Source organism: Pantherophis guttatus, chromosome 16 (assembly GCF_059756535.1).
Source record: "Pantherophis guttatus breed Tessera chromosome 16, ASM5975653v1, whole genome shotgun sequence".
Lineage (NCBI taxonomy): Eukaryota > Metazoa > Chordata > Lepidosauria > Squamata > Colubridae > Pantherophis > Pantherophis guttatus.
In genome coordinates, this window is record NC_142078.1 from 4700612 (window position 1) to 4727577 (window position 26966).

General features: G+C 47.2%; 1 protein-coding gene across 4 annotated transcripts in view; it reads left to right on the forward strand.

The window, feature by feature from the left end:
• Positions 1-1391: 1391 nt before the first annotated feature.
• DENND1A (DENN domain containing 1A) overlaps positions 1392-26966 on the forward strand; it is a 266239-nt gene continuing 240664 nt past the window's right edge. For 3 of the 4 annotated variants that reach the window (XM_087879478.1, XM_087879480.1, XM_087879479.1), the window contains exons 1-2: positions 1394-1622; positions 20096-20160. In XM_087879478.1, the coding sequence (XP_087735604.1) occupies positions 1606-1622; positions 20096-20160 (82 nt within the window). In that variant the 5' untranslated portion in view covers positions 1394-1605. Of the gene's footprint in view, positions 1623-20095; positions 20161-26966 lie in introns of all 4 variants that reach the window. The other variant, XM_087879481.1, reaches the window with a different exon arrangement.

Here is a 26966-nt window from a genome sequence, read left to right on the forward strand (position 1 = left end):
ACGAAGCCGAGAACACCAGCCTGAAGATGACGAATGAGACTTCGTCGAAACGTCGCCAAGACACTTCCAATTTTATGTGGGAGAAGACCCGAATAACCAAAGACCTACATACAAACACCCGTGAAAACCTGAGAAAACATATATATATATGTATACAAATATAATATATTTATATATTAAATATATATATTATATTATATATAAATATATATATATATAATATAAAATATAATAATATATATATAAGTATACAAATATATAAAGGGTGTATATATATATACCCTTTGCTTCTTTTATCTTAATGACAGTGTGTATTTATTACCTTTGATTTCCTACTATATTTGACATTACCTTTTTTTCCCATTGATTAATCCAATCATACCGTCTGTCCCGTATTTTCAAATACTGTGAATCTTCCTTATCATTTAATTTTAAAGCTAGCCTATCCATTTCTGCGCATATAAATACCTTTTGAATTATTTGCTGATCTGTTGGCAACTGTTCTGGTTTCCAAGACTGAGCTAAAGTTAATCTGGCCGCCGTGATTATATGTGACGTAATTACATATTTATTAATGTGTAATAATTAATCATAATATTAATAATTACATATTATTTCCTTCCTACTACTTTTTTTTGAGTATACCTGACAGGAAAATTTCAGGTTTTAATTCAATATCTCCTTCCGTTATTTCTATTATCCAGGTTCTAATTTTTATCCAATTTTTTTAAATTTTTGGGGCAAAGCCACCAGAGATGATAAAAGGTTCCCTGTGTTTGTTGACATTTCCAACGTATCGGGTTGAAATTTATATACATCTTTGCCAATCTTGCCGGGGATAGATACAGTTTCCATTCCCTTCACATCCCTTCTGCCTTGTTACATGAAGAACTGGAAACAATATCAAAGAAATATAAAACCGGCGATACATTTGTAGCCTCGGCAAAGAGTTGCAGCCGCGGGCCTTTGGTAACTACAAAGCTCATCGTCCCCTAATCTGCCGCCCACTCCCTGAGGGAGAGAGGGAGGGGGCCGCGCGCGCGCTGCAAAGACTACACTTCCCAGCACCCCCCGGTTCCCCTTTCCCCTCGCCCCTTCAACGCGCGCCGGGCTGCAATTCCCCATCGAGCGGTCGACCCCGGCGGGCTGGGGACGCCGGGAGTTGTAGTTCTTTCCCACAGCTGAGGGGGAAAAAAAGAGTGGGGGGTGGGTGGGCGGGAGAGGCACTCTGCACGCGCTCAGGGGAACGCTGGCTCTTTGCTCGGGCCGGCGGGCGGAGGAGTGTGTGTATATGTGTGTGTGTGTTGGAGCGGGGGGCGGGGGGCGTAGCGACCCCCTCATCGGGGGAGGGGTGGGTGGGTGGGTGAGGCGAGCCTTCCGGCGTCGAGACTACGTTTCCCAGCAGTCCCCGCGCGCGCGCGCGCGCGCTTCCGGTCCTCCGCTGCCCGCTCGCCTTGTCCGTCGGCGGGTCGCGCCTCAGCTTCGGAGTCCTCCGGACGGGCATGGAGTGACTGACCCCCCCGCCTTCCTTCCAGCCGGGACCCCCGCCCGCCCGCCCGCCCGCCCGCCAGTCCGCCCGGGGCTCATGCGGGGCCCTCCGACGCCATGGGGTCCCGCATTAAGTGAGTGTGGGGCGGGGGTCGGGGAGAGGGAGAGGGAGGGCGCGCGCGCGGGGAGGGGCTGTGTGGGAAAGAGCCTGGCTGGATTGCACCCCCTATCATTCCCAGCCGCTTCTGATTGGGGGCGAGGGAGAGGGCTGGATTGCACCCCCCATCATTCCCAGCCGCCTCTGATTGGGGGCCAGTTGGGCAGGCTGGACTGCATCCCCTATCATTCCCAGCCGCCTCTGATTGGGGAGGATGGAGAGGGCTGGATTGCACCCCCTCCCATCATTCCCAGCCGCCTCTGATTGGGGACCAATTGGGCAGGCTGGGCTGCATCCCCCATCATTCCCAGCCGCTTCTGATTGGGGGCGAGGGAGAGGTCTGGATTACACCCCCTATCATTCCCAGCCGCCTCTGATTGGGGAGGATGGAGAGGTCTGGATTGCACTCCCTATCATTCCCAGCCACCTTTGATTGTGGAGGATAGAGAGTTCTGGACTGCATCCCCTATCATTCCCAGCCGCCTCTGGGGAGGATGGAGAGGGCTGGACTGCAGCCCCCATCATTCCCAGCCGCCTCTGATTGGGGAGGATGGAGAGTTCTGGATTGCAGCCCCCATCATTCCCAGCCGCCTCTGATTGGGGGCCAATTGGGCAGGCTGGACTGCACCCTCTATCATTCCCAGCCGCCTCTGATTGTGGAGGATAGAGAGTTCTGGACTGCACCCCCCATCATTCCCAGCCGCCCTGACTGGGGAGCATGGGGGCGGAGGTGGGCTGGGACGGATGCCTCCCTCCTTGGGGAAGCGGGGGGGGGGGAGGTTTCTTTGCGAGGTGGGATGAGTCGGACCCTCCTCTGCCCAAAAGGGGCTCCGGGCATCGCCGGGCACGTCTTGTGGGGGCGTCCCTAGGCAGCAGAAGGCGGTCCCGGGCAGAAGCGCCAGAGGCCGAGCCGGGCTGGGGACGTCTGGCCAGGGCCGCCTCCCTGGGAAGAGGTCAGGGAAGATCCTGAAGCTTCTGGGATGACTTCTTCATCTTCCTCTCCTCCTCCCTTTTCCCACCCCACCCCCCTCCTCCTCTTCCTCCTCCCTCTCTCCTCCCCCCTCCTCTTCCTCTTCCCCCTCCTGACCCTCCCCTTTCCCACCCCCTCCTCTTCCTCCCCCCCTCCCCCTCCTCTTTCCCACCCCACCTCCTCCTCTTCCCCCTCCTCCCCTCCATTCTCCCTCCCCCTCCTTTTCCTTCTCCCCCTCTTCCACTTCCTCCTCCTCTTCTCCCTCCTCCCCTCCATTCTCCCTCCCCCTCCTTTTCCTTCTCCCCCTCCCCCTCTTCCTCTTCCTCCTCCCCCTCCTCTTTCCCACCCCACCTCCTCCTCTTCCCCTTCCTCCCCTCCATTCTCCCTCCCCCTCCTTTTCCTTCTCCCCCTCTTCCTCTTCCTCCTCCTCTTCTCCCTCCTCCCCTCCATTCTCCCTCCCCCTCCTTTTCCTTCTCCCCCTCCCCCTCTTCCTCTTCCTCCTCCCCCTCCTCTTTCCCACCCCACCTCCTCCTCTTCCCCTTCCTCCCCTCCATTCTCCCTCCCCCTCCTTTTCCTTCTCCCCCTCTTCCTCTTCCTCCTCCTCTTCTCCCTCCTCCCCTCCATTCTCCCTCCCCCTCCCCCTCTTCCTCTTCCTCCTCCCCCTCCTCTTTCCCACCCCACCTCCTCCTCTTCCCCCTCCTCCCCTCCATTCTTCCTCCCCCTCCTTTTCCTTCTCCCCCTCTTCCTCTTCCTCCTCCTCTTCCCCACCCCACCTCTTCCCCACTCTTCCTCCCCCTCCTCCCCTTTCCCACCCCACCTCCGCCTCTTCCCCCTCCTCCCCCTCCCTACCCCTCCTTTTCCTTCTCCCATTCCTCCTCTTCCCCACCCCACCTCTTCCCCACTCTTCCTCCCCCTCCTTTCCCACCCCACCCCACCTCTTCCTCCCCCTTTTCCTTCTCCCCCTCCTCCTCTTCTCCATCCCACTTCTTCTCCACTTTTCTTCCTCCTCTACCCCTTTCCTCCTCTTCCCCACCCCTCCTCCACCCCCTCCTCCCCCTCCCCTGGAAAAAAATTAGTCCAGTTGCTACTTGGAAAAAAAAACCATCTTTGAGAGTGCAGGCACTTGCAGGAACTCGGCATGGCTAGTCTAGAGAAAGGAAGGACATGAATCAAAATCACATGAAGTATTAGTAGCGCCTTATAAGGCCTTGGTAAGGCCACACTTGGAATCCTGCACCCAGTTTTGGTCGCCACGATGTAAAAAAGATGTGGAGACTCTGGAAAGAGTGCAGAGAAGAGCCACAAAGAGGATTCGAGAACTGGAGGCTAAAACATATGAAGAACGGTTGCAGGAACTGGGTATGTCTAGTCTTATGAAAAGAAGGACCAGGGGAGACATGATAGCAGTCTTCCAATATCTCAGGGGCTGCCCCAAAGAAGAGGGAGTCAAGCTATTCTCCAAAGCCCCTGAGGGCAGGACAAGAAGCAACGGTGGAAACTCATCAAGGAGAGAAGCAACTTAGAATTCAGGAGAAATTTCTTTAATCGGTGGCATGGCTTGCCTTCAGAAATCGTGGGTGCTCCAACATTGGAGATTGGACAGCCATTTATCCAGAATTTTATAGGCAGGTCTCCTAAGAAGAGGGTTGGACTAGAAGATCTCCAAGGTCCCTTATTCTGTTATCTTATTCTGTTGTTCTCCCAGGTTTGCCTGGGGCAGGAGAGGGTGGAGTGGGTGGATCATCATGGGAAGGGAAAGAGCCCAAGGCAAGTTTCTGCGTGGATGTCTCGGAGTGGCGGAGGGCAAGAAGAGGGGACACCTCGATTCGTGTTCCTTCCAGTTGTGCAGAAAAGACTGCAGGCTGTCACCCCTTGAACAGAAATTAACCCAGCGATCTCTGTGCCAAAATCTTTTTTTGGGGGGTCAATTGTGTCTTTCAACTTTGTTTTTGAACCTTGGTTTCTTGTAAATGCTTTGCCAGGGATCCGTTCTTAATCCTTGTTTAGTCTGGTGCAGGAGTCAGCAACCTGGGGCTCTGGAGCCACATGTGGCTCTTTCACCCCTCTGCTGCGGCTCCCTGTCACTCAAAATATGCGTCACAACCGCCAATTGTGCGACACCCGCCAGCACACGATTTATTGAGCTTTTCAACCCCGGTAGGCCAACCATGAATAAATCCAAGAAAAGAAAAGTTTTAGAAGAAAACAAAACATTTAATTCAACTACAGATGCTAGTTTTGTGGCCGCTCGAGAAATAGTCAGGCACGGGAAGGGTTTTGTGGCTCCCGGTGTTTTCTTTTCTGTGGGAAACGGGTCCAAAGGGCTCTTTGAGCGTTTGAGGTTGAAGACCTCCGGTCTGGTGGATGTAAACGTTGGGTTTTTCTCGGCCTCCCGTGAACCCTAAAATTCAGTTCCTCGGCTTAGCCAGTAGCTGAATTCTGCCAAGGTTAAATTACAGCTAAAACAGGTAGTCCTCAACTTATGACCACAATTGAGCCTCACATTTCTGTTGTTAAGTGAGACATTTGTTAAGCGAGTTTTGCCCCGTTTTACGACCTTTCTTGCCACCGTTGTTAAGTGGATCATCACTTAGTAATGCCGTTGTTGAGTGATTCTGGCTACGCCATTGATTTTCCTTGTCAAAATGGGTTGCAGAAGATGATCGCGTGCCCTTGGGAAAGACCAGCGGTCAAAAGTATGGATCAGTTGCCAAGCGCCTGAATTTTGATTGTTACGATCATGGGGGGATGTTACAAAGGTGTGAAAAATGATCATGTCGCTTTTTTTCCCAGTGCCGTCGTAACTTTAAATGGGTCACTAAATGAACTGTTGTAAGTCAAGGAGCTGTTCTGGATTCACTTCTCCCACTTGAGACTTCAGGAGGTCGGGAACTGCAGCTGAGGTTTTCCTGCAGCTTTTCCTGCAAGGTTTTCCTTGCAGGGACATTTGTGGTTAGACTGCTGCAAAGTACACTTTGTGGATCTGCCCTTGAAGACTGTTTCGGGAGTTGTTGACGGTACGGGTTGCTTTGAATAACTTGCAGAAATAGCATTGCCCTCAGGGAATTGTAGGAGTTATTGGTTCACTTCCAGTCAGAAGTCGAGATTTTATTATGACGATGGTTGGACGTCCAGTCAGACAGATGCTTAGACTGGATTGCGCATTTTGCTCCACCTACAGTAGCAGCCAAAATTGTGGAAACCTTTTGGGGAAAAGTGTATTTTCTAAAACTAGTTAATAACACCACTTTTTTTTTTTTTTTTTTTGGAGTAGTACCATCAAATTATATATCAATGGAAAGAGAATTAAATCAAGAATGCAAGGCCATAACTTTTAAGAAGGGTTTGCTATTAGAATGATGGCTTCTATTCACTGGGTTTTATGGCTGGGTCGCTTCTGACTAACCAGTTTTTTTAGTCGGAAAATCCATAGATTTCCAATTGGGTGAAGGTCTGGGCTATTCCCAGGCCCTCCCAGCAGTGGAATAGGATTACATTGAAACTCAAAAAAAAAAAAAAGTGGTGTTATGAGCCATCAAACCTCAAAAATACACTTTCCCCAAAAGGTTTCCACAATTTTAGCCACTTCTGTATCTTCCTTCCTTCCTTCCTTCCTTCCTTCCTTCCTTCCTTCCTTCCTTCCTCTTCCTTTTCTTCCTTCCTTCCTTCCTTCCTCCTACTTACTTTTCTTCCTTCCTTCCTTCCTTCCTTCCTTCCTTCTTTCCTTCCTCCCTCCTACTTACTTTTCTTCCTTCCTTCCTTCCTTCCTTCCTTCCTTCCTTCCTCCTACTTACTTTTCTTCCTTCTTTCCTTCCTCCTACTTACTTTCCTTCCTTCCTTCCTTCCTTCCTCCTACTTACTTTTCTTCCTTCCTTCCTTCCTTCCTTCCTTCCTTCCTTCCTTCCTTCCTTCCTCCTACTTACTTTTCTTCCTTCCTTCCTTCCTTCCCTCCTTCCTCCTACTTACTTTTCTTTCTTTCTTTCTTCCTTCCTTCCTTCCTTCCTTCCTTCCTTCCTTCCTTCCTTCCTTCCTTCCTTCCTTCCTTCGTCCCTCCCTCCCTCCGTCCCTCCCTCCCTCCCTCCCTTCTGACTAACAAGTTTTTTTAGTCGGAAAATCCATAGATTTCCAATTGGGTGAAGGTCTGGGCTATTCCCAGGCTATTCCAGCAGTGGAATAGGATTATCTTGAAACTCCAAAAAAAAAGTGATGTTATTAGCCATCAAACCTCAAAAATACACTTTTCCAAAAAGGTTTCCACAATTTTGGCCACGCCTGTAATGAGTGCTTCCTAAGGTCCTGACAGACAGATGTTGCTGGACCCCAGTGCTAGAGTGAGTCAACGGCTTTCCCCAATCTGCACCATCCCATAATACTAGATCTGTAAAGGCTGGGGTGATAAGAGAGAGTCGTCTGCCTTGTGGCTCCCTGATATATCTTCCCTCTTTCAGGGGCCACCAATCGTGTTCACTTTTTAACATTTTATTGTGATGCGTGGAATGTTGCAATCATCATTTAGCTGGGTCCCGTTGCCCCATATAAAAACCTCCTGCTTTTCTATTGTAGTGTTTTGGAAGAAATGTCCTTTTGGGTTCAGTTCCAAGTGGGGAGAAAGATACTGGAAACATGGAGGCTGCTTGGAAAGATGGTTTAATGGTGGACAGGAGGACCACATGGTTTGAGGTCCTGGGCAAAAAAGGCACATGGGTGAGAGAGAGAGAGAGGGAGAGATTTATACTCTCTGATGGGCTTTGAATTTGAGCTTGTGCTCTGATTGGTTGTCAGATTCCCATGGTGTTGTGGCCCATCAACGGCCTGCAGGGTGGATAAAAATCAATGATTTTTTTAAAAAAATAAAAAAAATCAGATTTTTTTTTATTTAAATCGGATTTTTTTGATTTTTATCGAATTTATTTTAATAAAAAACTTTTGGGGTAAAAATCTATGGTAAGATAGTTTTCTATTTAAGATACATAAATAATTTAGTTTATTCAGCATGAAACGGAGCTTAGTTATGGAGCAGGAGGCTGTATATTCTGCAACACGGGGACTATCGGTGAGTCAACAGTGGGTCAAAGGAGTAGCAGAGATGACAGTTGCTCTTTAAAAATTATGATTTAAATCGAGTTGATTTAAATCAAGCCTTTTTACTAGTGATTTAAATCATGATTTAAATTGTGATTTAAATCAACTCGATTTAAATCAAATCCACTCTGCTTCTGGCAGAAGATACAGAGCAATTAAAACTCGGACCACACGTCTTCTGAATAGTTTTTATCCCAGAGCTATAATGGCACTCAACCATGAACTAAAGGGCTACCATCGGTGAGCTGTTGGACAGCATTACTTGGTCTGTTGCGTGGATGTTTGTGTGGTTTAGGGGTGGGGAATTATTTGTGGTGGGTGGGGTGTGTGTGTTTGGGGATTGTTGTGTGTGTTGGACCTGGTCTTTGGGTGTTAAGTGAATTTCGTTGTATGGTTATTCTGCGTATACACGTACAATGACAATAAAGTTATTATTATGAATCAAGGATGGTACATTTTGTTTTTCTCCTGCAAGTTTTGGGAACTCTACTTGAAAATCATCCCCCAACTCATCGTTAAAGGTATTGCTGCCTTATTTTCCTTTCCTGCTGTCAGGCTGCCTGAAGTGCAATATACATTTCTCTGGAATCTGATAGGGATCGGTTGCTTAGCAATTTTTAAAGTTTGGGAGCAAGTTCCCCAAAATATCTCAGGGAGGGAGATTGATTGGCTTGAGGGATTTCCTGCCTTTCGTTCTCCAGAAAGCATCAACCAAGCCTACGATCTGAGAAAAGTACCGACCTTTAGGTTTTAATTTATTTCATTTATCCGTTTCTCCTGCCTGGAAGGCTGCTAAGCGAGAGCCATTTTTTTCAACTCAGAAATGGGTTCCTGGCTTTAGATGGCTTTAGTTTCCAGATCCTGTTTTTCATTGCTTGGTGCTGCTGAATCACCGAACGGGAAGGATGTGAGCTGGAGACTTTCGGGGGAAACATGGCTTGTCCCGGTTGACATTAGCTGTAACTTCAGGGCTTTCCGTGGAAGAATTTCGCAGAGAAAAGATGTGTGAATTTTCTAGATGTCAACTGTTTTTTTTTAAAAAAACTTTTTGTCAGCATAAATCTGATTTCTGATTTGACTGATGTGACTTTTCTCCTTCTTGACCTGCTGTGGTCCTTTGGTCTCAGAGTTCCTGTGTTGCAGAATTTGCACTGAGTGCTTATTTGTTTGGCTTGTCAACTTTGACAGAGTCCTTCTCCTTCTCCTTCTCCTTCTCCTTCTCCTTCTCCTTCTCCTTCTCCTTCTCCTTCTTCTTCCTCTTCCTCTTCCTCTTCCTCTTCTCAACTCTCTTAGCATTCAACCACCAATCAATAGTGATATTTTTCCTCTGTTGACAGAAGTCTTTTTCCAACCTTTGCCCACTGGGCCAGAGTTTGTGTTTGTGTTGGCCAACCTTGGCACCCTAATGAGCCAACTGGGGAAAATTAAAAGCTTGGAGTCCTCTTTTTTTTTTCTCCTTTGGCTGTCCTCATTCCCACTCTCTTCCTGCCTCTTATGTGGGGGCGGGAATTTTGCAGGGTCTTCCTGCACCCCATAGAGGAACCTCAACATTCCTGCTTCTTCTTCTTCTTCTTCTTCTTCTTCTTCTTCTTCTTCTTCTTCTTCTTCTTCTTCTTCTTCTTCTTCTTCTTCTTCTTCTTCTTCTTCTTCTTCTCCTTCTCCTTCTCCTTCTCCTTCTCCTTCTCCTTCTCCTTCTCCTTCTCCTTCTCCTTCTCCTCTTTCTTCTTCCCCTTCACCTCCTCCTCCTCCCCTTCTCCTTCTCCTTCTCTTTCTCCTTCTTCTCCTTCTCCTCCTTCCTCCCCTCCCCCTCCCTCTCCTCTTCCTCCTCCTCCTTCTTCCTCCCCTTCTCCTCCTCCTTCCCCTCCTCCCTCTCCTCTTCCTCCTCCTTCCTCCCCTCCTCCCCTCGTCCTCCTCCCTCTCGTCCTCCTCCTTCTCCTCCTCCTTCCCCTCCTCCCTCTCCTCTTCCTCCTCCTTCTTCTTCCTCCCCTTCCTCCCCTTCTCCTCCTTCCTCCTCCTCCTTCTTCCTCCTCCTCCTCCCCCTCCTCCTCCATGTCCTTTATCTCCTCCTCCTCTTCCTCCTCTCTCTTTTCCATTTCTGTCTTCATCTCCTTCTCTTTCCCTCCTCCTACAGGTATGATGTTACAGAATAGAAGCTTTGCTATATTGGGGGATGGGAATGGGTAAAGTGAAGATTTTGCAGATTTTGGGAAAATGCTTTGAATTTGCCAATTAAAAAAATAAATAAATAAACCAGTCAGAGGTACGCCATTTGCAGCCAAGGGAAGGCATGAAAGCTCAAAATATTATTTGGGAAATAAACAGGGCCAGGTAATCCCTTTCTCATTCTCCATCCTGAAAATCACAGGAGTATCTCTTCCTGTTAAATTCCTTGCCTTAAGAAGTTAAATTCCCTCCCTCCCTTGCCTTGCCCTCCCTGCCCTGCTCTTTCTTTGCTCCTTCCTTCCTGCATGCCTTTCTTCCTATTATTACTCTCCGGGTAATGAAGACGTTCCTCTTTGACAAAGTTTTAAAGGATCCTTACTCTTTAATTTATTCTCTGCTTATTATTTTTTCCCTCCTTCTTCCACTTTTAGTCTGGTGGTTGTTGCATTTCAGTGAACAAAGCGAACTGCCAATCCAAGGTGATAATGTCAAATATTGCCTGGGTGATATAATCAAGGCAGAAGGTTGTTTAGCAACAAAGCGAGTGTAAATTCTTCCCTGGTGGAGACCAGCTTGGAGTAGCTTGGAAACCTGACAACGAGAGATGATGCTTTTTTGCGATCTCTTTTAAGATGTGAAATTGCTAGGAGATGGGGGACCAAAATGTTGTTGATCCTGGAAATAAACTCCAGTTGGAAATTCCACACGTAAAGCTTTTTTTTTTTTTTTTTTGGACGGTTAATGGCATTGATTTTCAGCACGGAGAAATGGAGGGAGTCATTGAAGAAGAATGAAAGGTGGTTGCTTGAACCTTTCAGGGCTGGATGGAAGGGAAAAGAGATCTATCTCTGTTGTGGCCCGTCAACGGCCTGTGCAGATTGTAGCTGATTCTGACAACAAGGAGGCTGGTGTGGTGCTGTGCCAGCAGCCTCTGCAGCTGGCACCCAAGTGAGGAGGCTGGAGAAGATGTGGTGCCAGAGACGGGGATTCAGCCAGGGCCTTCAGAACCTCCAGAAGCTCCCTTAAGTGAAGAGGAAGAAGAGGAGGAGCCTCTTCTCGATGCACGGGCGTGCAGAGCTGCCAAAAGGCAGGAGTGGCTCCTCAGGAGGAGGTCTCCTCTAGAGTAAGGCTTGGGGCTAATTGGCCACTCCCTTAGCCTATTTAAGGAGGAATGCCGACTGAAGCAATTTGTAGGGAACAACTTTAGTTCACTCTCCTTCGCGTCTGGATTCTCTGTAAAATTGCTTCTGGGCTTTCTGCCAACTCTAGTAAGACTGTGATTACCTTACCTTAGAATGCTTGTAGGCTGTTAAGGAAGTTTATTAACAGCCTTTGGTTGCAAAAGACTGAGTTCTTTGAGTAAAATAATCTTTGTATAGTTTTTGTGTGTGCTGCGTTCTTTGGGGTCGGTAGCTGGGGCAGAACAATCTCTTGTTTCTTGAGGATCATAGAATCCCTTGGATTCTAGGTCAAGAAAGCTGCCCCATTTAGGCCACAGGAGGGGAGCGTTGTGGCCCGCCAGCTGCCAGCAGAGCTGGCGGCAGACTCGGATGGCGATGAGGAGGTTGGGGAGGAACTTGGGCCAGTTCTGGAGTCTGGGGAAGGCTCTGATGGATGCTCAGCATCGGATGCAGAGAGAGAGCCAGGGCTGTCCAACATTTCCCAGCCACTGGAGAGGCAGCTGCCTTTGGAAGCTGATATGAGTGAGGAGGAGGAACAGCTGGGGCCTGTTCCAGATGCACGTATGCACAGAGCAGTTAGGAGAGGTGAGCAACCGAGGACAAGGAGTCGACTCGCTCCCAGATGGCCCTGGCCCCATCTTTGCCTCTGACACAGAGCCCTCATCTGGGCCTTCCCCTGACTCCAGGACTGGCCCATGTTCCTCCCCAGCTCCTCACTGTCCGACTCCGCTGCCAGCTCCTCAGGCTGCTGGCGGACCACAACAGAGAGACCTGACCATCCTCGTCTAATGGAAGAAACCTTGTGTAGGAGATGAGCTTGAGGTAGGGATCAAACGCGTTATCAGTCTGGAGTCCTTTCATGCCCACAAGAGATCTTAAGTCTAACCTCCCTTGAATTCCTTGGACTCTTTATTATCTACTGCCAATTTCCCTTGACTGTTAAGCCATTCAGATTCTTGTAGAGAGCTTAAGCATGCAATGTTGTTGTTGTTAGTTGCGAAGTTGTGTCCGACCCATCGCAACCCTATGGACAATGTCCCTCCAGGCTTTCTTGTCCTCTATCATCCTCTGTAGTCCATTTAAGCTCACGCCGACTGCTTCAGTGACTCCATCCAGCCACCTCGTTCTCTGCCGTCCCCTTCTTCTTTTGCCCTCCATCGTTCCCAGCATTAGGCTCTTCTCCAGGGAGTCCTTCCTTCTCATTAGGTGGCCAAAGCATTTGAGTTTCCTCTTCAGGATCTGGCCTTCTGAAGAGCAACCAGGGTTGATCTCCTCTAGGACTGACCGGTTGGATGGCCTTGCAGTCTAAGGGACTCGCAGGAGTCTCGTCCAGCACCAGAGTTCAAAGGCCTCCATTCTTTGGCCTTCTCAGCCTTCCTTATGGTCCAACATTCACAGCCAGACATTGCAACTGGGAAAACCATAGCCTGCAATAAATATATTTATTTGAACTGCTTGGGTTTCCTGATTCCCCAGGCTTGAGACATTGAGGGCTACTTGACATTTCAAGGCCGAAGGAGAAGGGGAACTTGAGAATTCCTGCAAAGACCCCAGAAAGCCCATCTTTGAGCTGCAAAGCCCAAAAGAGCCATCTGGGAATTAGCTTGTCGGTTTTTTTTGGCCTCCAAAGCAACAAGCTTAGTAATGCGTTATGCATTCGCAATACGTCAGGAGCCCCTTCCCTCCTCCCTCCCTCCCCACCACCCTCAATATTATGAGACGCTTCTGAAGAGCTTAACAAATTCTCCGCTGAAGTGTTAGCTTTCTCAAAAGATGAGAATATGGTTTTTGTGCCTCGGAGTCGAGCTTTTGAAAAGCCGTTTTTTTTTTTTTTGATTCGAGCACTTATGAAAACAAACAGGTTTGCGGGAGAATGAATAGTAGCCTCAGATGGCTTTGAATAGATCGAGATGGGGTTGGAGACGGATTTAAATCCGGTGTGCCACCACGCAGCTCAGCCTTAAGTGACTTATTTTTGTGTGTTGGGGCTCCCTTTTGCAAACGGAGGCTGGCGTATACTGTGTTTCCCCGAAAATAAGACCCCGTCTTATATTTTTTTGAACCCTGAAATAAGTGCTTGGCCTTATTTTTGGGGAGGTCTTATTATTTCGGGGCGCTTGGAGCAAGATGGGGCTCCTCTTGCCGTCTTACCTGATTTCCAGCTCTGTGTTTAAATATTTTCAGGGAGGGCTTATTTTCGGAGGGAGGCTTATTTTAGCGCATGCTGTTCTGTCCCCAACCCCACGCACACACACCAACAGACGTCCAAGACTTAAAAACCAAACCAGCCGACAAAATCCTTTTCCTTATGATAACGGAACTTGGCAGCAACCTAGTGGCTGCCTGCCAAGAGTTTATTACTCACGAAGGGAAGAGATAACTTCTCTCTGCTTCTGGTACATCAAAGTAAAATGTTCAATAATTGCAGAGTAAATTAAGTCCAAATATAATCCAGCAAAGTCTATAGCAAAAGTCCGGCAATGCAGAATGGCGTGGAAGCTTTCAGCTTTGTTCGTCACAAGCGTGGTGGCTTGACTGGCCACCACGCTCCCTTTTATACCCTGTGGGGTGTGGTCCAGTGACTCAGCCTAATCTCTGGCACGCCTTTTCTTCTGTTGCACGCGCTTATCTCTGCGACGCTGTCGAGAATCCAGCCAGGGCTCATTACCCTCATCACTGTCCACCTGTGGCTGCGTGGACGTGCTTGGCCCCGGCCCTATCTCTTGCCCTTCAGCGGACACCGAAGGCATTGCCAGAGAGGAGGGTCCTGGAGAGGGAGGCCTTGCCAACTCCTCTCCTTCACTCTCGGAGTCCTCTCCTGCCGATGACACAGGCTCAGGTAACGGAGCCACAACACATGCGCTCAAAAGCCCAATTGGGCTTATTATCAGGGGATGTCTTATTTTTGGGGAAACAGGGTACCTAAAACCAGGGGTCTGCAACTTTAAACACTCAAAAGAGCCATTTGGACCTGTTTCCCCGCAGAAAAGAAAACACCGGGAGCCACAAAACCCTTCCCATGTCTATTTCTTGAGCGACCACAAAACTAAATATGTAGTTGAATTCAACGTTCTGTTTTCTTCTGAAACTTTTCTTTTCTTGGATTTATCCATGGTTGGCCTACCGGGGGTCAAAAATCTCAATAAATCGTGTGTTGGCGGATGTCGCACATTGGTGGTTGTGATGCATATTTTGAGTGACAGGGAGCCACAGCAGAGGGGTGAAAGAGCTACATGCAGCTCCAGAGCCGCAGGTTGCTGACCTCTGACCTAAACCAAGAATTTTGGAAAGGTTGTGTGAAATGAACCAGGTGGGACTTTGGTAGGATTGTTCCCCCTAAGCTGGATGCTTTAGGTCAGTGATGGTTAATCTTTTCGGCACCGAGTGCCAAAAGAGCGTATGTGCCAGAAGTGCCGAAACCCGGAAGAGAGCCACTGGCCAGTGCAAATGTGTGCCATTCCAGGTGTCTGGCATGCATGCATATGATGGAACCCGGAAAAGCAGATGTCGATGTCGCGTGTGCCCACAGAGAAGGCTCTGTGTGCCATAGGTTCACCATTTCCTTTTATTTTTACTTTTTACTTTTATTTGATTTTAATACCGCCCTACTCCCGAAGGACTCAGGGCGGTGAACAATAAAATACATCGATACAACATGTAAAAAGCAGAAATAAAATCGAATTAAATAGTTTGGCCCAGACAGATTAAAACCCCAGTCAATTTAAAACAAATTTAAACTTTTGAGGATTAAAAATATTAAACACATTAAAATATTAAAATTATTTAAAAAAATTATTACGGGCTTAGGTCTGAATTCAAAACAAAACAACACGAGATTTGTTCCTGGAAAAAAACGCAGGCAGTCCTCGACTTCCGACCGCCATTGAGCCCGACATTTCCGTTGCTAAGCGAGACTGTTGTTAAGGGAGCTTTGCCCCTTGCCTCCGTGGATAGGGGGGAATCCCTTGCAGTTGTTAAGGGATAACACGGCCGTCAATTTGAACCTGGCTTCCCCGGTTGAATTTGCTGATCAGAAGTTTGCAAAAGGGGACGGCGTGACCCCGGGACGCTGTGACGGTCATAAACGTGAATCAGCTGTCAAGCCTCCGAATTTGCATCACATGAGGCTGCAACGGTCTGTAAAAGCGAAAAGCGGTCGCAAATCACTCCTTTCAGTGCCGCCGTAACTTTGAATGCTCACTAAACAAATGATTGCAAGTTGAGGATCACCTTTAAGTAAATTGAGGATTGTATGTTCCGGGTTTTTTGGGGGGGGGAGCGGAGCTGAATTGGCTTATATTTGCTCGTATCTTCCAAACCCAGATTTTTTTTTTTTCCAGCCTTCAGACTCTCTCAGGGCGTAGCCACATTTTGCTTTGGAGTTAAGGAAGTTGTGGTTATTGGGGGGGGGGGGGGGACAAAAAAAACCCGGAGGAAACATGGTTTCAGTATCTGGGCAAGGGTGAAATCCAGCAGGTTCTGACAGGTTCTGGAGAACCGGTAGCGGAAATTTTGAGTAGTTCGGAGAACCGGCAAATGCCACCGACCTCTGGCTGGCTCCAGAGTGGGGTGGGAATGGAGGTTTTGCAGTATCCTTCCCCTGGAGTGGGAAGTGGTGGGTCCTCCAGTGATGGTTTTTAAGAAGAGACTGGACAGCCACTTGTCTGAAATGGTAGAGGATCTCCTGCTTGAGCATGGAGCTGGACTAGAAGACCTCCAAGGTCCCTTCCAACTTCCTTCCTTCCTTCCTTCCTTCCTTCCTTCCTTCCTTCCTTCCTTCCTTCCTTCCCTTCCTTCCTTCCTTCCCTTCCTTCCTTTCCTTCCTTCCCTCCCTCCCTCCCTTCCTTCCTTCCCTTCCTTCCTTCTTCCCTTCCCTTCCTTCCCTCCCTCCCTCCCTCCCTTTCCTTCGTTCCTTCCTTCCTTCCTTCCTTCCTTCCTTCCCTTCCTTCCCTTCCTTCCTTCCTTTTTTTCCTTCCTTCCTTTCCCTCCTTCCTTCCCTTCCTTCCTCCGTTCTTTCCTTCCTTCCTTCCCTTCCTTCCTTCCTTCCCTTCCTTCCCTTCTTCCCTTCCTTCCTTCCTTTCCTTCCTTCCTTCCCTTCCTTCCCTTCCTTCCCTCCCTCCCTCTCTTCCTTCCTTCCTGTTTGAAATGGTTATAGGCTCTCCTGCTTGAGCAGGGAGCTGGACTAGAAGACCTCCAAGGTCCCTTCCAGCTCTCTTACGGTTCTGATTCCTTCCTGGTTGTTGGGCATGGTAGGATTATATTCCATGCATCTGGAAGGAAGGGAGATTTTTTTCAAACTGATTAACAGAGTTGGAAGGGATCTTGTAGACTGGTTCTGTGGGTATGGCTAATGTTGTGGGCGTGGCTTGGTGGGGGGGGTGTAATGTGACTGCGAGGGCGTGGCCAACTTTTTTTTTTAACTTTTAAAACTCTTTTTTTCTACAATTTTAAGAGGTTGCAGAAAAAAATGCTTTCAGAAGCCTCTGACCATCCCAGCTGAGCCGCATGATCATCAGAGGCTTTTTTTTTTTTTACTTTTAAAAGCTTTTTTTCGGACGAAGAGGTTATAGAAAAAAGGCTTTTAAAAGTAAAAAAAAAAAAAATCTCTGATGAGGTGGGTGGGGTAAGCGACCGGCAACCGGGCTGGGGACCGGTTCGGGGGCGTGGCCAGCCAATGTTATTACCGGTTCTCCGAACTACTAGAAATTTTTACTACCGGTCCTTGCGAACCGGTGCGAACCAAGAGCAACCCACCGCTGCTTGTAGGTCATCTAGCCCAACCCCCCGCTCAAGCAGGAGACCCTACACCATTTCAGACAGATGGCGGTCCATTCTCTTCTTGAAACCTTCCAAGGATGAAGCTTCATCACTGGAGGTTTTTAAGAAGAGACTGAAACAGCTATTTGTCCTAAATGGTATACAGCAGTGATGGCTAAACTTTTTGCCATCGCGTGCCACGAAGGGGGGACGGGGCGGGGGAGGTTCATGCGCGTATGTGCCCACACCCATAATTCTATGCACCCCACCCCGCACATGCAACCCCCCTTCCCCCCCACTCCTGGCATGCGATTTCTCAATAGGCCCGTTTCTCACCTGGCTCCAGATCCTCTCTATGCATCTGGGGAGGATGAAAACAGCCTTCCCCATCCCCTCGGAGGCCCGAAATGGCCCGTTTCCCAACTTCCGGTTGGACAGGAAGTGACGTTTTTTGCTGTCCCCAGTCTCCAGAGACTCCCCACCCCTTCGCCCTCCGGAGGCAGCCTGTTTCCCTACTTCTGGTGGGCCCAAAAGGCCCAAAAATCAGCTGGCAGGTGCCCGCATGCGCGCCAGAGCTAAACTGGCGTGCCAGGCGACATGACTCCGCTTGCCACCTGTGGCACGCGTGCCATAGGTTCGCCATCACGGATATATAGCATCTCCGGCTTGAGCAGGGGGCTGGACTAGAAGACCTCCAAGGTCCCTTCCGGCTCGATTCTGATCCTGATTCCGTGCCCCACTTGTGAATGTTGAGAGTTGCTGCAATCCTGAACACGGGCAAACCCCTTTGGTGCGTCTTTCGGCAGCCGGCTGGGAAAATACTATTAAAGCGCCTGCATTTAGCTCAAATGAAAACAGGACTCGTGCACTGTGGGCCCATTTTTAAAACTACTCCAGCAGGTGTTGAAAAGCTGCCTTGGTTTAATTATAGCTACTGTTAAATAATGTGTTGCAATAATTAATCGTCAACTCTTGGGCTTAGAAGGGAAAAGCGGGGGGGGGGAGCTGGAAGAGGCGAACGTGCCTGCAACACCCGCAGACTTCGGTTTTGCTCGTGTCTCTTTCCTTCCTTCAACACCGCGATCGTTTGCAAACATTTTATATTTTTTCCCCCTCCGGTTGGACTTGGGATTTCCAGAAAAATTTGCCCTCCCTGAAGGATAAATCTTCCGACAGCCGGTGTCATCTTTTTGACTCCTAGTCCGTCGTTCTCTGCTCAAAATTGCACGAACTAATTCAGCTTTTTCTGTCTTTGATTTAATGCCTCTTGGAGGTTAACAGAGTTCCTGGGGGGCTGCGCCGAGTCTTGTAAACCATTATTTGAAGTCTACTACTGTTCTTGTTTAAGAGACGTGGAGGCTCAGTGGCTCAGATGCTGAGCTTGTCGATCGAAAGGCCGGCAGTTCAGCGGTTCGAATCCTTAGTGCCGCGTAACGGGGTGAGCTCCCGTGACTTCTCCCAGCTTCTGCCAACCTAGCAGTTCGAAAGCACGTAAAAAAAAAAAATGCAAGTAGAAAAATAGGGACCACCTTTGGTGGGAAGGGAAGAGCATCCCATGCGCCTTTGGCGTTGAATCATGCCAGCCACATGACCACGGAGACGTCTTCGGACAGCGCTGGCTCTTCGGCTTTGAAATGGAGAGGAGCAGCACCCCCTAGAGTTGGGAACGGCTAGCACATATGTGCGAGGGGAACCTTTACTTTTTACTGCTCTTGTTTGGAAAAATCTGTCCCCTCTGTCCTGCCAAGCAGAGAGGTTTGATCTGATGGTGATCCCCATTGGCAGATTCCTGGCATTTTTCAGAATTGGCTGTCCTGAGGCAGAGCCCGGATGCGGGCATCTCTCTGTTTCTTCCTTAGATTATAAAGCGCTTTATCAAAAAATTTTTGCTGATTGAGCGAGCGATAAGAACCGAATGTGTTGCAAGATCCAAACCTATTTTCTACATTAAGAAAGGGCCCTTTTTTTGGAGGGCCTTCTATCAATCTGCGTCCAATGGAGCTTTGGCTCTAGAGGACTAGAACAAATGAATGAAACTTCCGTGGCTCAACCTTGGTGACTTTTAAGTGGTCAGGACTTCAATTCCCAGAATTCTGGCGGGCTGCAGAATTCTGGGAGTTGAAGTCCACGCATCTTATAGTTGCGGAGGTTGAGAAAACATTGATCGAGCTGAGCTGAGAGTTTGACTGCTCCCTGGTCAAAGAGTGGACTGATTGGGCAGTTGTTGGGAAGGGAAGCTTTGATTGGTCAGGGAAGTTTTGGGAAGTAGTTCTTTGGAAGGATGTCCCACAGTTTTTTTTTTTTGGAAAAAAAGAAGGGAAGGAGGAGGGAAGGAAGGGAGGGAGGGAGGGAAGAAAGAAAGAAAGAAAAGGAAGGAAAGGGAGGGGCAGAGGGAGGGAGGGAAGGAAGGAAAGGAAGGAAGGGAGGAAAGAAGGAAGGAGGGAAGAAAGAAGGGAGGGAGGGGAGGGAGGAAGGAAGGAAAGGGAGAAAGGGAGGAAAGGAGGAAGGGAGGACAGGACAAAGGAAAGGAGGAGGGAAGGGAGGGAGGAAAAAAAGAAAAGGAAGGAAAGGAAGGAAGGGAAAGAAAGGAAGGAAGGAAAGGAGGGAAGAAGAAAGAAAAAGGAAGGAAGGAAGGGAAGAAAAGAGGAAGGGAGGGAGGAAAGGAAGGGATAGAGGGAGGGAGAGGGAGGGAGGGAAGAAGGAAGGAAGGAAAGGGAGGGAGGGAGGGAAGGAGGAAGGAAGGAAGGAAAGGAGGAGGGAAGGAAGGGAGGGGAAAAAAGGAAGGAAAGGAAGGAAGGGAAGGAAGGAAGGAAAGGAGGGAAGGAAGGGAGGGGGGAAGAAAGAAAAGGAAGGAAGGGAAGAAAAGAGGGAGGGAGGGAAGAAAGGAAGGAAAGGGAGGGAGGGAAGGAAGGGAGGGAGGGAGGGAAGAAAAAGGAAGGGAGGAAAGGAAGAAAAGAGGAAGGAAAGGGAGGGAGGAAGGAAGGAAGATGGTTGGTTGGTTGGTTGAAGCTCAAAGACCTGGTGCTGGGGGTTGATCTTATGGGTTTGGAGAGACAAAGACCGGGATCTTAAAAATCATCCAGGGTCCCCTTGTCTGCCCCCCCCCCCAAGAGGCAAAACTCTCACCAGCTTCCACTGCGATGGACAGCTCCCGTTTGGAGAAGGCAGGAGTGAGTCCCATGTCCCCTAATTTAAATCTCTTTCCATTTGCAAGATTTTAAGAGAACCCATCTCGGATGAATCCTTCTGGGAAAAAAAAACAAAAACCCCAAAACCTCCTCTTTTGTTTTCTTTCAGGCAAAACCCGGAGACCACCTTTGAAGTCTACGTGGAAGCCACCTGTCCTTCGGCAGCAGGCACAGGTAACGTCCCTTGGCTGAATTTTTTTCTAAAGGGGTTTTGCTCAGAGCAGAGGAGGTAGAAGGTCTCCAGAGGTGAATGATGCCTACCTATACTCACCTGGTACCTCTGGTTCCTAGCATGGGAGTTTTTTCAACAGTAACAAAGAGTTGGAAGGGACCTTGGAGGCCATCGAGTCCAACCCCCTGCTCTCACCTACACTAGGGATTCGAACCGCCGAACCGCCGACCTTTCCGATCGACAAGCTCAGCGTCTTAGCCACTGAGCCACCTAGCTGTAGTCCCGCAATGCCAGCTGAAGTGTGGAACGAGCTTCGCTCAGCTCCAGTGAGGGAAGACGGATATTTTGAGCGAGAACGAATAAGTTGCGCCGGATTTTTACGACCTTCCTTTGCCGTTAAGGCGAATCACGGCAGTTGTTACTTGAATCCAGTGCTTATTTATTTATTTATTTATTTATTTATTATTCAAACTTCTATACCGCCCTTCTCCTTTCGGACTCAGGGCGGTGAACAGCCCAAATAAAAACATTTATACACATAAAGTTACAGTTAAAAATAGATTTAACATAATTAAATAAATTTGGCCCGTAATTTAAAACTTATCAATTTAAAATCCGTATCAAATTTTAAAACCAACCATAAAATCAAGACAGACCGGCTAACTGAAAAAAAATAAGTTTTTAGGGCCCGACGAAAAGTCCGGAGGTCGGAGATCATGAAACAAATTCCTGTTGACTTTCGAAAGCCCCCCCCCCCCGGTCCAAAAAGATTGCAAATGGTGAACAAGGGACGTTGCAACTGTCCTAAATATATGGCCAATTGCCAAGCCCCTGAATTTTGATTCTCTGACTTGAGGGACACCGCGGTCGTCCCCGATCCACTGCGAGGATCAGTCCTCAATCGCTTTTCCCAGCCCCGTCGTAACTTTGAATGGTCGTAGGTCAGGGACTGCGCCTCCCCAAATAAAAACCAGGACGCTATCTAGGCACTGCAAGAGAGCTGCCTCTAGCACACACACGTTAAAAGAATTGGAAGGGGCCTTATAGTCCAATCCCAGTCCAACCAGGAGACGTGCGGGGGTCTCGTGCACATGTGTGAGGGTGGGAGGGGGTCTTGCAAGCATGCACAGAGGGTGGGGGGGGTCTTGTGTGCATGCACCCCACCCCGCGGACTGTTTTTGGTCCCAGGGGGTTTCAGGGAGGCCTGCCAGGCCCAAAGATAAAGTCTTACACAATTTTTTTTTTTTAAAATTTGATTTATATGCCGCCCTTCTCCGAAAACTCAGGGCGGCTTACAATGCGTTAGGCAATAGCCTTCATCCTTTTGTATATTTATACAAAGTCAGCTTATTGCCCCCACAAACTGGGTCCTCATTTTACCTACCTTAGAAAGGATGGAAGGCTGAGTCGACCTTGAGCCTTGGCGAGATTCGAACCTGCAGTAATTGCAGGCAGCTGGTCTTAATAACCAGCTTAATAACAGGGTGCCTTAGACCACTGTACTACCAAGGCTCTTGGTAGTCATCTCAATTACGAGATGATAGGAAAATCACCCATTCAGGCCCGCTGTTTCTAAGACCCCCGAGGACAAAGTTGTATGTGTGTCTAAAACTTTGTGCATGCTCCATTTCTCTCTCTCTCTCTCTCTCTCTCTCTCTCTCTCTCTCTCTCTCTCTCTCTTTTCTTTTTTTAACGCCCCCCCTCCCCAAAAACTCTCGGCCTTGTTAGCTTTGATATTCTGCAGCCCGGAATAAAATCTTTTCTCCTAAGAAAGAGATCCATCGTTATAGATAAAGGGTGGAGGTAACCTCGCAGAAAAAAACAGCAGTGGGAACAACAGGCTGTCCTGGCCGGGTCCCCTTCGGCTGCCCTCCGCTTTCTAATGGCCTGTTCTGTTTTGTGAAAGAAATTCCCCTCCCCGTGTCACGGGGCCAGAAATGAGCCCTGTCTGAATCCACCGATCTCGGGAGGCTTTTGCCAAAGGGGTCTGCCTTGTTAAGGGGGTACAGCGGTGCCTAATTTAAAAAAGAGGAAGAAAAAGAAGAAGTCCATTTGTTAATCTAAAGCTTCTGATCAAAACAAGTCACCAAAGCCGGGAACGTTTGAAAAAAGAAGAAGAAGAAGAAAAAAAAGCTCTGGAAAAAAAAGCTGGCTGGGGATTTTTTTGTGTGTTTATGCGTGTGCTCCTCCTGCACAAGGAAACCTTTTGTGTGAGGGTTGCGTGTTAGGGGTGCAGCGTGCCCACAGAGGCTTGCAAAGAAGACATCAGAAAGCGGGATTGGATTTTCGGCATTGCCACGCAAGGAACTATCCTTTTATCTCTTTTTTGTGTGTGTGTGTTTGCGTGAGATGCTGCACAGAACTCTCTCCGGCACGATGGCTTCAAGGAATAGCGCTAAAAATAATAATAATAAAACGGTTTCCTTTCATTTTTTCCCCCCTCTTTAAAACGATGACACAAAAATCTGCATGCAGACGCCAGATCGAGTTAGAAAGTATTTCTAAAGCGGTGGGATAAAGCTGTTATAAACTGTTTTTTTTTTCCCCTTCTTCTTCTTCTTCTTCTTCCTTGACAAATGCTCCCCAGGATTAATAAAAGAAATGGCGTACAGTCGCAGCCCCGGTGTGCAACAAAGGCATTTAAAAGAGCTGGCAGCCAGAGTCTCTTCTGCTAAACATAACACTGGGTTGAATGAGGAGACGAATCTCCCCCCAGGAAATTGATTAACTCCGAGGGAGTCGATCCTTGTTTGAGAGAATGGGCCCATTTGCATTTCAACTGGCCCTTAGTCTAACTCTCTAAGCCATAATCTGGGCTCCTGCTAGAATAATGGGGATAGACTTAGGTTTAACTAAGAACTCCCTACTCCAGTTTCTGACCTCTCTCTCTCTCTCTAATAGCATCTTCCTTGCCTCGGTAGATCGCAAGAGACTTCTGCCTTAAAAAAACTGAGAAATAAAGAAAGTAGGGCCTTACGCAAGAGAGGAAGGATAGGATTATGTTGGGGATTGAAAAGAAAATGTTAGCGAAACTCTACAACTTTCTACTAGGCGAAGACAGGGCAGAAGAAATAGCCAGAAATCAATTAAATATTTGGGAAAAAAAACATTGGTTATAGATTAAATTTCAATGACTGGGAGGAGGCCTGGAACGGAAACTACAATCTGACTAAATCAGCAACCTATAGGGAGAACCATTATAAAATTTTCCATAGATGGTATCTAGCGCCAGCTAGACTTGCAAAACTATTTCCCAGCACTTCAGCAACATGTTGGAAGTGTGGAAAGGAGGTTGGCACCTTCTATCATATGTGGTGGTCCTGTCCCGAGACAAAAAAGTTTTGGATAAAAATACGAAACTGGATACGAGAAATAGTGGAAGAAGAAATAGAATTATCCCCTGAAATCTTTTTATTAGGAATGATTGGAGATGGATTTTCTAAAGATAAGATACATCTTATAATACATGTCATAACAGCGGCCAGGTTAATTTTTGCAAAATACTGGAAGGACAAACAAACCCCCTCCAGAGGTAATAATAATAAACAAAATCTTAGAATGTGCAGAAATGGCAAAATTAACAAATGATCTTAACAATGATGCGAACTCAGAATTCAATGCAGTATGGGAAAGGTGGTACAAATGGTGGAATAATAGAACGAGATTGTAAGGTTACGTCTGTTTTCAATAATGGTAGATTCGAATGTATTCAATATGTATATAATGTATATAACGTAAATATGTAATTACACGACACCTCCGATGTTAACAGAGATTTGATGTTTTTTAAAATTTTAAAACCAATAAAGTATATTTAAAAAAAAAGAGAGAGAGGAAGGATAGGATGGATGGGAGCGGACAGATTTTGGTGTGGGAAAAATGGAAGAAACTTACCGTATTTTTCGGAGTACAAGTCGCACTTCCCCCCACCTAAAAGAGGGTGGAAATGTTGGTGCGTCTTATACACCGAATACAGCCATTTTTGGCTTCTCGAAACCCTGCCCCGCGTGACCCGTTTTCGCCAAAAACAGGCCTGTTTTTTGCAAAAATGGGATGTGCAGAGACTTTGGGAGGCCTGCAGAGTGCTCCTGGGGTCTGGGGAGGGCAAAAATGTGATGCATAAGGGGTTTGGGAGGCCAAAAATGGGGCCGTTTTTCTCAAAAATGGGATACGCAGAGGCTTCAGGAGGCCTGCAGAGTGCTCCTGGGGGCTGGGGAGGGCAAAAATGTGATGGGTGGGGGGGGGGTTGGGAGGCCAAAAATGGGCCCGTTTTTCGCAAAAATGGGATGCGCAGGGGGTTTGGGAGGCCTGCAGAGTGCTTCTTGTGGCATCTCAAAGTTTGGTCTTCTTAAACTCTCAAAGCTTTGGGTATCTCAAAGTTCATTCTTCTTAAACTCTCAAAGCTTTGGGTATCTCAAAGTTTGGTCTTCTTAAACTCTCAAAGCTTTGGGCATCTCAAAGTTCGTTCTTCTTAAACTCTCAAAGCTTTGGGTATCTCAAAGTTCATTCTTCTTAAACTCTCAAAGCTTTGGGTATCTCAAAGTTTGGTCTTCTTAAACTCTCAAAGCTTTGGGCATCTCAAAGTTCGTTCTTCTTAAACTCTCAAAGCTTTGGGTATCTCAAAGTTCATTCTTCTTAAACTCTCAAAGCTTTGGGTATCTCAAAGTTTGGTCTTCTTAAACTCTCAAAGCTTTGGGTATCTCAAAGTTAGGTCTTCTTAAACTCTCAAAGCTTTGGGCATCTCAAAGTTCATTCTTCTTAAACTCTCAAAGCTTTGGGCATCTCAAAGTTCATTCTTCTTAAACTCTCAAAGCTTTGGGTATCTCAAAGTTCATTTTTCTTAAACTCTCAAAGCTTTGGGTATCTCAAAGTTTGGTCTTCTTAAACTCTCAAAGCTTTGGGCATCTCAAAGTTCGTTCTTCTTAAACTCTCAAAGCTTTGGGCATCTCAAAGTTTGGTCTTCTTAAACTCTCAAAGCTTTGGGTATCTCAAAGTTCATTCTTCTTAAACTCTCAAAGCTTTGGGTATCTCAAAGTTTGGTCTTCTTAAAATCTCAAAGCTTTGGGTATCTCAAAGTTTGGTCTTCTTAAACTCTCAAAGCTTTGGGCATCTCAAAGTTCATTCTTCTTAAACTCTCAAAGCTTTGGGCATCTCAAAGTTTGGTCTTCTTAAAATCTCAAAGCTTTGGGTATCTCAAAGTTTGGTCTTCTTAAACTCTCAAAGCTTTGGGCATCTCAAAGTTCGTTCTTCTTAAACTCTCAAAGCTTTGGGTATCTCAAAGTTTGGTCTTCTTAAAATCTCAAAGCTTTGGGTATCTCAAAGTTCGTTCTTCTTAAACTCTCAAAGCTTTGGGCATCTCAAAGTTCATTCTTCTTAAACTCTCAAAGCTTTGGGCATCTCAAAGTTTGGTCTTCTTAAAATCTCAAAGCTTTGGGTATCTCAAAGTTTGGTCTTCTTAAACTCTCAAAGCTTTGGGCATCTCAAAGTTCGTTCTTCTTAAACTCTCAAAGCTTTGGGTATCTCAAAGTTTGGTCTTCTTAAAATCTCAAAGCTTTGGGTATCTCAAAGTTCGTTCTTCTTAAACTCTCAAAGCTTTGGGTATCTCAAAGTTCGTTCTTCTTAAACTCTCAAAGCTTTGGGTATCTCAAAGGTTGGTCTTCTTAAACTCTCAAAGCTTTGGGTATCTCAAAGTTCGTTCTTCTTAAACTCTCAAAGCTTTGGGTATCTCAAAGGTTGGTCCTCTTAAACTCTCGAAGCTTTGGGTATCTCAAAGCTTGATCCGCTTAAACTCTCAAAGCTTTGGGTATCTCAAAGCTTGGTCCGCTTAAACTCTCAAAGCTTTGGATATCTCAAAGTTTGGTCCTCTTAAACTCTCAAAGCTTTGGGTATCTCAAAGTTTGGTCCTCATAAACTCTCAAAGCATTGGATATCTCAAAGTTGGGGGGTCCTTTGTGCTCTCTAAGCCTGGTTGTTTTTCTTGCAGATGTTTCATTACCCAACTAGGTAACATCATCAGTGTTGTCATCAATCCTTAATAATCATCTAAAACTCCTCAAATCTGGAACAGGTGTCTTCTGTCCTACACCATCTACCCAAAAAGCTTGAATCGACCCATAAGGGGCTCTTCTCAGCCAAACGTTACTCCCTCTGGTCTCCTGCTGATCCTAAAACCCAGAAGTAAAGGTTCAAGAGACAGGCTGGTCCTTTGGGTGTCGGGGTCCTATGTTCATTGTCGTGAGGTGGACCTCCCAATGGGTTTCTTCGCAGCCCTTTTGATTTGGGGGTTCTGAAGAGGTTCTTCACCCCTGTTTGTGGTCTTTGTGGAAAGAATCAGTGTTACTGTGTTTGGACTGGCCAAGGAATTGAATAAATACCTTGCTGGACGCCACTTAATTTTTCTTTTCATGCCCGTTCACTGTCCCTCTCAAAAAGTCCTTCATGTCTGGGCATAAAGCAAGCAAAGGGGAGCTGACTTGGAAACCAGATGAAGAAAGTCTGGGGGTCAAAGGGGGGCTTGAAATACTGATGGAAACAGTTTACGTGCTGTTTCTAAAATCCACAATGGCAAGTCCTCTTGGTGCCATTTGGCATAGTAACTGGGTTCTTTTTTTTAAAAAAAAAAAAGAATCCCAGGCATGTTTAATCCCAAACAGGAAATCTCTCTGTCGAAGTGGTCTTGGTCACAAGACCTTGCAAAAGGAGGGAAGGAGGGAGGGGGGGGAAATCCCTTTTGTTGGTTTTTATATTTTTAACAGAGTTTGACATCTTCATCAAGTTCACAGTAGGCCACCTTTGTTGGCTAAATGTT